Source organism: Urtica dioica, chromosome 8 (genome assembly GCF_054948205.1).
Source record: "Urtica dioica subsp. dioica isolate 48M chromosome 8, U.dioica_male_clone48M_v1_H2, whole genome shotgun sequence".
In the NCBI taxonomy this organism is placed as follows: domain Eukaryota; kingdom Viridiplantae; phylum Streptophyta; class Magnoliopsida; order Rosales; family Urticaceae; genus Urtica; species Urtica dioica.
The window spans coordinates 4,067,710-4,076,592 of record NC_142763.1 but is presented as its reverse complement, the minus strand read 5'-3'; the positions used below and the strand labels follow the sequence as shown (position 1 = coordinate 4,076,592).

At 38.9% G+C, this 8,883-nt stretch overlaps 1 protein-coding gene across 1 annotated transcript; it reads left to right on the top strand.

The window, feature by feature from the left end:
* The first annotated feature begins 341 nt into the window (after positions 1–341).
* LOC149387395 (protein DETOXIFICATION 12-like) lies at positions 342–2,685 on the top strand. The gene is made up of 5 exons (XM_089622136.1): positions 342–466; positions 554–640; positions 1,052–1,108; positions 1,967–2,411; positions 2,599–2,685. The coding sequence occupies exons 1-5, from the start codon at positions 357–359 to the stop codon at positions 2,683–2,685; spliced, it is 786 nt and encodes a 261-aa protein (XP_089478262.1). The 5' UTR covers positions 342–356.
* The last annotated feature ends 6,198 nt before the right edge of the window (positions 2,686–8,883 follow it).

Below are 8,883 nucleotides of genomic sequence, written 5' to 3'. Positions count from 1 at the left end.
AACAAACACAGCGATCGTAGCCCTTGCGTTTACGTGCCTCCCTCTCTCTCATTTGGATTTCTATGGGAAAGATATTAGTTTTGATGGGACAAAATCCGTTGATATCCAAAGAAGCCGGGAGATTCGCTCTGTTTCTTGTCCCCGCGCTCTTTGCCTACGCAGCCCTTCAGCCCCTCGCGCGATACTTCCAATCGCAGAGCCTTATCGCTCCTTTGTTGGCGAGCTCGCTCGCCTCTATGTTGTGCCACGTGGCGCTCTGTTGGACCCTCGTGTTTCGGTTCGGGCTAGGGCATCTTGGGGCGGCTGTGTCCATCGGTGTCTCTTATTGGCTCAACGTGATTTTGTTGTCTCTTTACATGCGATTCTCACCCTCGTGCGAGGCCACGCGGGTCCCACTTTCTTCCAAGGTGTTCTGTGGTTTCCGAGAGTTCTTGCGCTTCGCTGTTCCTTCCGCGGTGATGGCGTGGTAACATACATTTTACCTTTTAAGTTAAATTAGCTCGTATTAAGTTCACTATGCATTTATTTTCTTTTCTGATTTATATTTTGCAAGCCTTGAGTGGTGGTCATTTGAGCTTCTCATTTTACTCTCCGGCTTTCTTCCTAATCCCGAGCTTGAGTCTTCAGTCATGTCGATATGGTATGCCATCGATCTATATATTTATACGTACTACTACAATTTTGGGTTTGGACAACGGTTACAAACACGTGCATAAATAATTCTTTTTCCCAAGGCTATTTCAATTTTGCATGTTAAAGACCTATATATGTATGTATTTTAGGATGGAATACTCTGAGCATTAATGTAATTATTATGTTTGCATGCTTATATGGTTTGAATACGTTTCTCTGAGAGTATGTACGCCGTTGAAATTCTGATTGTATTCTCCATCCTAATATTTATTCTCCGTACACTTTTATTGGTCATTTTGGGAGTCACGAGTTTAATATCCTGTCAATAAGTAAACTATTATTACAAAAGATATCTCAACATTTATTTCTTGATGAATAATTGATATCTTATATTCGTCTTTCAATTTTTTGAAAACAGTTTATCAACCATCACTACCCTTTACACAATACCCGAAGGGCTTAGCGCGGCTGCAAGGTAATAACGGTTAATTATTTGCGGCACACTCATCTTTATTCATTCTATCATGCAGCTCAATAAAAATTAAAAAAAAAAAAAAAACTATAAGATATAAATTACCTCATATGTTTTGTTGGGTCTTTTATCTATTCGACGTGGGACGTCCTTAACAATTGTTGCTATAGCATGGAGAATTAAACACGTGACCTTGTAAAGTTTGTTGAGTTAATTGTTATTTCTGGTTCTAAGTGCAAGGTTTGGACACCAGTGATAGTAAATAAGGGTTAATTCTACATTATTTTTTTCTTCTTCAAATTAGACAGATCTAAGAGTGTTTAGTTACAAACATGTAACTAATAGTGACAAAATTGACACTTTTACTTACTTGTTTGTAACTAAACACTCATAAATCTGTCTAATTTGAAGAAAAAAAGTAGTAATATAGAATAATCAACTTATTTACACTTATATGTGTATAATTTTAGGAGCGGTGATTATTAATATGATGCTGTCTCTTTGAGCTCACTTACTATGAGTCAAATTCAACAATTTACTTGTTTGTAACTAAACACTCATAAATCTGTCTAATTTGAAGAAAAAAAGTAGTAATATAGAATAATCAACTTATTTACACTTATATGTGTATAATTTTAGGAGCGGTGATTATTAATATGATGCTGTCTCTTTGAGCTCACTTACTATGAGTCAAATTCAACAATATATTAGACACCTCAAAAATCAATTGAAAATGAAAAGAGTAACTTGTGACCTTATAAATCTTGTTTGGCCTCTTCATATTTTTCTGACATGAGATTCTTAACATGTTGAAACACTAGCGATTTATTTTACATATTGTTTATTTTGTTTTAAGAATAGAACGAGAGTGGCAAATGAATTAGGAGGCGGTAATCCCCGAGCAGCTCGGCTCGTCGTGCAGTCAGTCATGTCACTTGCGGTCTCAGAGGCTCTCCTCATGAGCTCGACTCTCTTTGTCGGCTGTAGCGTTTTGGGTCACCTTTTTAGTAATGACGCGGAAGTCGTGAAATACGTGACCTCAATGGCCGCTCTAATTTGCATTGGGGTCGTATTCGATAGCTTACATTGTGTCCTCTCGGGGATCGCCAGAGGATGTGGATGGCAAGATTTGGGAGCCTTTGTCAACCTTGGAGCCTACTATTTCGCCGGAATTCCCATTTCGGTCACACTCGGATTTTGGTTCGACTTCAGAGGAACGGGTCTTTGGGTTGGGATTGTGCTTGGTTCATTTCTACAATCACTTCTTCTTTCTCTAGTCATAATTTTCACAAATTGGGAAAATAAGGTTAGTCTTTCGTGGCGTTTAAGATATAATCTATATTTCTTAAATGATTTATATCGTATAGACCGGTTGATCGTAATTGGAACATTCATGGACATTGGGTTGAACTTAGTATTTTAACATTCCATTCCAAAGTTTTATTATTAATAACTGTGGACTTTGATACGTGTAAGATATTGTAATGTTGCAGGCAACGATGGCGAGGAGGAGAATATTTCAAGGAAGATCTTTAGATGAAGATAACAGAGTGACCGATCACGTGGCTTTACTAACTTAAATTGAACAAGTACGAAAATATAGACCGAACAATTTGACGTTGTACGTTGAAACAATTTTGTTTTAAGTTTATGTACTACTTTTTTTTTTCTTAATTATGCTCATCAAGTTAAAAAAGTTATTATCTAATTAAACAAATACCGTCTAAATCAATTTAATTCAAAGAATACTGCTTTCATATTGTTCAAACTTCGAAGATGGTTTATGGTTGGGAAACCATCGAGTGGTCTAATTTTACTAAAAACCGATAGTTTTTATATTTTCAGCGCTAGATGGTATACTTGGGTTTCTAAATTTAAAAACAATATTAGTCATTTTCCTATTTTAGTCGGTCATAATAAAATTAAAGATTAGAAAATAGAACAATTTAATGCCAGGGTTTATTATTTCCAATTGCATGCTTTAAAAGAGAAATTTCTATACACCGCTTTTATTTTATTTTTTTCCTGCACATAAATCACCCTAACCTAAGTTTCGATTGTAAAAATGAACCTCCTTATTTTGGTAGTCATTAAGTTCCAGAGTTTACTGCACGATTCATTAAAAACTACGGTAAACCTGTATCTCGCAAAGACAAAACAAAGAGTGGTGCTTTTATAATTTTAATAATAAGAATAAAGTGTATTGTTGCATCTCTATTACGAAGAATTCAGGAAAACTTTTCAACACAAATAAAGAAAATTTGGGAGCTAAATTGTTGGCCTACCTAGAAAAAGACAACATAGAGGTCAAACCTTTTTGTCAAAATGATCTGGTGTTATTCATGCCCTGCCTGGCTTTATTATTTAATTATTATTATCATCAATTTAATAACTTATGTATGATTTGGATTTTTCTTTCAAGTGGTCGATTTCTATTAGAAAAAGTTTATCCGTGAGTTGAATTTGAATGCATAACTTCACGAATATTCTATCAAGTTTTAGTTTTCGTTATGGAAGTACGACATTGCTTCTAAAGCTGTTTTTCTTTCACCGATATTATTAAGAATATTATTTTCACTGTATTACGAGTTTAATAAAGATCTAATAAGTTTGGTTTTTGCGAGATGACCTGATTGACGAGAAAACACGAGTGATGTCAGAGAAGAGATGTACCACCAGGTTTTGAGGAGAGTAGCTAGCAGAGGTTTTCCGGTGGTCCAAGGATGGGAGGTGAATGGACGTAGCTAGCTTATGTAGCCTATAGGGTTAAAGCATTATAATAGTAGCAGAGCGTTGAGTGTGTCAGTGTGTGTGCTCTTTATTTTGGAGAGTGTTACTCTCTCTCTATCTTTCGCTCCTCTTCTTAACTCGGTGAAAAAGAAAAAAGAAATCAATAATCTCTCTCTATCTTTCGCTCCTCTTCTTAACTCGGTGAAAAAGAAAAAAGAAATCAATAATCTCTCTCTCTCTCTCTCTGATGGCTAACAAACCCCCGGAGGAATCAGCTTCTCCGGAGCCTCTGAAATACCAGGTAATAATATAATAATAAACGTAATATATACGTCGCTTAATATATTCATATTGATCGTAGATCGTCACCCATATATTTGCAGGTACGATCGACTATCAGCAGAGGTGACATAGTCGTGATGGTAAGGGAGGTGACAGAAGAGAGTAAGCACACAAAGTGTTTTCAAGCATAATAGTCTATGCTCGAAGCTTTGCGTGTTACAACAATAAACTCAAAATAGCAAGTCAGTTTTAACCACTCGTTTGAAGAGGCAAATGGTTATGTATTATTGATGTATAACCTATCAAATTGAAGCCCCGGAAGTTTAGTTTGCAATGGAGAGAGAATCAGATTGTTTGGACGTGTTTATAATAAGTTATGGCTATTTTAATAACCAGTGGTCACCATTAAACGTTGCAGTTTTTTGGTTGTTAATTATGTACTATTTTTATAAGTTTGTTACCATGTAAAAGTCTATAAATTGTGTTGTATTTGCTGAGAATAAAGCAAGAAACAAGAATACAAAGGAAAATATTTGTTTAAGATTTTTCTAGAGAGTTTCTTTAAAGTTTCCCAATCATTTACCTCTAAAAACACTCTTCTTATTTTCAAATTGGTATAGAGCCAATATGAGTTCCGGCAGTACATCGTTAGGACAAATGCCATTGCCACGATTAAACAAATTGAACTACGACAACTGGAGTATTCAAATGCGGGCTTTGCTAGGTGCTCAAGACGCATGGGAGATAGTCAAAGATGGCTATGAAGACTCGGATCCAACAAACTTGACGGCAAATCAGTTGAAGACGCTAAAAGAGACGCGCATGAAAGATAAAACCGCTCTATATCTATTGTTTCAGGCAGTAGATGAGTCGGGTTTTGAGAAAATTGCCGGTGCGACGACTTCAAAGGAAGCGTGGGACAAGTTGGAGACAGTTTTCAAAGGCGCAGACCGGGTTAAGCAAGTACGGCTTCAAACTCTTCGAGGCGAGCTGGAAGCAATGAAAATGAAAGAGTCGGAAGGAGTATCCGACTACATCACGCGTGTTCAAACCGTGGTGAACCAGCTTAAACGCAACGGTGAAACCCTCACAGATGGAAGGGTTGTTGAAAAGATTCTACGGTCATTGACCGAGAACTTTGAAAATGTAGTTTGTGCTATTGAAGAATCGAAGAATTTGGAAGAGCTAACAATCGATGAGCTAGCTGGATCTCTTGAAGCACATGAACAACGTAAGAAGAAGAAGAAAGAAGAGCAAATTGATGAGGCATTGCAAGCGAAAGCAACTATCAGGGAGGACAAGGCGATGTACGCGCAACATCAACGAGGAAGAGGACGCGGCCGTGGAGGTCGTGGTTTCAGTCGCGGCGGAGGTCGCGGGCATGGAAACAACTTTGAAGAAAAGGGCCAGTCTTTCCAACAAAATTGGCGCGGCCGAGGACGTGGTCGTGGTAGAGGTGGCTGGTCAAACCGTTCAAATGTCAAGTGCTACAACTGCGGAAAGCATGGGCACTATGCTAAAGACTGCTATTCCGAGAAAGTAGTGGAAGAAAATGCTAATCTACTCGCAGAAGAGAAGACGAAAGATGATGGTGTTCTATTGATGGCGTACAAAGACACCACTTCCAATAACGAAACAATGTGGTATCTCGATACAGGCGCTAGCAATCACATGTGTGGGAACAAACAATTTTTTGTTCACATTCAAAATATAGAGGATGGCCACGTGAAATTTGGAGACGACTCAAAGGTTCTTGTAAAGGGTCGAGGAAAAATATGATTTTCTCAAGATGACGGAAAAGAAGGTTCAATTGAAGACGTCTATTATGTACCTGACCTGAAGAGCAACATTATCAGTATGGGCCAGCTCTTGGAGAAGGGTTATTCAATATTCATGAAAGACCGAATGCTGAATTTGAAGGATGAGAAGGGAAGACAGCTTGCACAAGTAGAGATGGCCAAGAATCGAATGTTCAAACTCAATTTGAGAAATGTTCGAGAGCGCTGTTTGCAGATCAATATGGAGGATAAAGTTTCATTATGGCACTTGCGGTTCGGACACTTGCATTACGGCGGCCTACAAGAGCTAGCAAAGAAGGACATGGTACACGGTCTACCAGAAATGGACTACACAAACAAATTTTGTGAAGGGTGCGTACTCGGCAAACAAGCAAGGAGCTCTTTTCCAAAGAAGGTGGAATATCGCGCAAAGAATTCTCTTGAGTTGATACACACCGACATATGCGGCCCAATCACACCAAAGTCATTTAGTGAGAAAAGGTACTTTATCACTTTCATTGATGACTTCACAAGGAAGACATGGGTTTATTTTTTGAAAGAAAAATCGGAGGCATTTGAGGTGTTCAAGAAATTTAAGGCGCTAGTCGAGAAGATGACAGGCCTTTATATCAAGGCCTTGCGGTCAGATAGAGGAGGAGAATACACTTCAACCGCATTCACAAGCTATTGCGAAGAAAGAGGGATCAAGAGATTCTTAACTGCTCCTTACTCTCCTCAACAAAACGGTGTAGCCGAAAGGAAAAATCGAACTATCCTCGACATGGTTCGATCGATGTTGAAGAGCAAAGAAATGCCAAAGGAGTTTTGGGCAGAAGCAGTACAATGTGCTGTTTATATTCAAAATCGATGTCCACATGCAAGATTGGACAATCAAACACCACAAGAGGCTTGGAGTGGACAAAAGCCAACAATATCGCACTTAAGAGTATTTGGTAGTGTGGCCTACGCGCATATACCAAATCAGAGAAGAACTAAACTTGATGACAAGAGCAAGAAATACGTATTCATTGGGTATGACGAGAAGACGAAGGCTTTCAAGCTATTCGACCCAATTATGAAGAAGGTGATTGTAAGCCGAGATGTGCGGGTAAATGAAGAAAGTGCATGGGATTGGAGTGAGCAAAAGGAAGAGTCTCAAGATGAAGAAAAAGAAGATACATCTGCCGCTAAACCAATCTTTACTCCAACAACCACTACAGCATCTGATGATGAAGAAGAGCCGAGACAACCGAAGATGCGAAGTTTGCAAGATCTGTACGACTCGACGAGTGAAGCACACTTAGTGTGTCTTTTGGCGGATGCCGAGAATATAGTTTTCGAGGAGGCTGTGAGAGATAAAAAATGGAAGGCTGCTATGGATGAAGAGATAAGGGCAATAGAAAGAAATGAAACCTGGGAGTTAGCAGAGTTGCCAGAAGGATATCGACCCATAGGCGTAAAATGGGTGTACAAGAAAAAGATGAATGCCCAAGGCAAGATAGAAAAGTACAAAGCATGCTTAGTCGCTAAGGGGTATAGGCAAAAGGCGGGGATTGACTATGATGAAGTTTTTGCCCCGGTTGCAAGAATGGAGACAATTCGGCTTCTTATATCCCAAGCAGCCCAATTCAAGTGGCCGATATACCAAATGGATGTAAAATCAGCATTTTTAAATGGTGTTCTTGAAGAGGAAGTATATGTGGAGCAACCATCCGGATACATGAAAGTAGGGAATGAGAGCAAAGTGTTGAAGCTGAAAAAGGCGTTATATGGGCTGAAGCAAGCACCTCGAGCTTGGAATACACGGATCGACGCTTACTTCAAGAAGAATGGATTCAATCAATGTCCCTATGAGCACGCATTATATTCCAAGAAGGAAAATGGTAACTTATTGTTCGTAGCCCTCTATGTTGATGATCTTATTTTTATGGGGAACAATGACGAGTTGATAAGAGATTTCAAAGAAACTATGACTCGAGAATTTGAAATGACGGATTTGGGGCTGATGAAGTACTTTCTTGGTCTTGAGGTAAGACAAGGAAAGTCTGGAATTTTTGTTTCACAAGAAGCATATGCAAAAGCCATTCTGAAGAAGAATAAGATGGAGGAGTGCAATCCAGTAGCAACACCGATGGAACTCGGTGCAAAACTCTCTAAGTTTGAGGGAGGAGATCGTGTTGATGCAAGTGAATATCGAAGTACCGTTGGGAGTCTACGGTATCTCACATGCACAAGACCAGACATTGCATATAGTGTCGGTATTGTGAGCCAATTTATGGAGGAGCCAATATACTTGCATCTAAAGGCTATTAAGAGAATTCTCCGATATCTCCAAGGAACAACATCACTTGGGCTATTCTACTCAGAGACAAATGAATATAAGTTGGTGGGTTACTCTGATAGTGATTGGTGTGGAGATGTTGATGATCGGAAAAGCACATCAGGATATGTGTTTTATATGGGAGAAACAGCTTTCACATGGCTCTCGAAGAAACAGCCAATAGTGACCTTGTCAACTTGTGAGGCGGAGTATGTTGCAGCATCTTGGTGTGTATGCCATGCTATATGGCTGCGAAATCTATTGAGCAAGCTACAAGTCCAACAACAGGAAGCAACTGAAATAAGAGTCGACAACAAATCGGCAATTGAGTGGGCGAAGAATCCGGTTCACCATGAGAGGAGCAAGCATATCGATGTTCGTTTCCATTTTATTCGGGAACATGTGAAGGAAGGAAATGTGCAACTGAGACATGTTGCAAGTCGTGATCAAATTGCGGATATATTTACAAAGCCATTGCCAACAATGTTGTTCGAAAATTTGAAGACGATGCTTGGAATAAAGGATGGAAAAGATTTGAGTTTAAGGGAGGAATTTGTTACAACAATAAACTCAAAATAGCAAGTCAGTTTTAACCACTCGTTTGAAGAGGCAAATGGTTATGGATTATTGATGTATAACCTATCAAATTGAAGCCCCGGAAGTTTAGT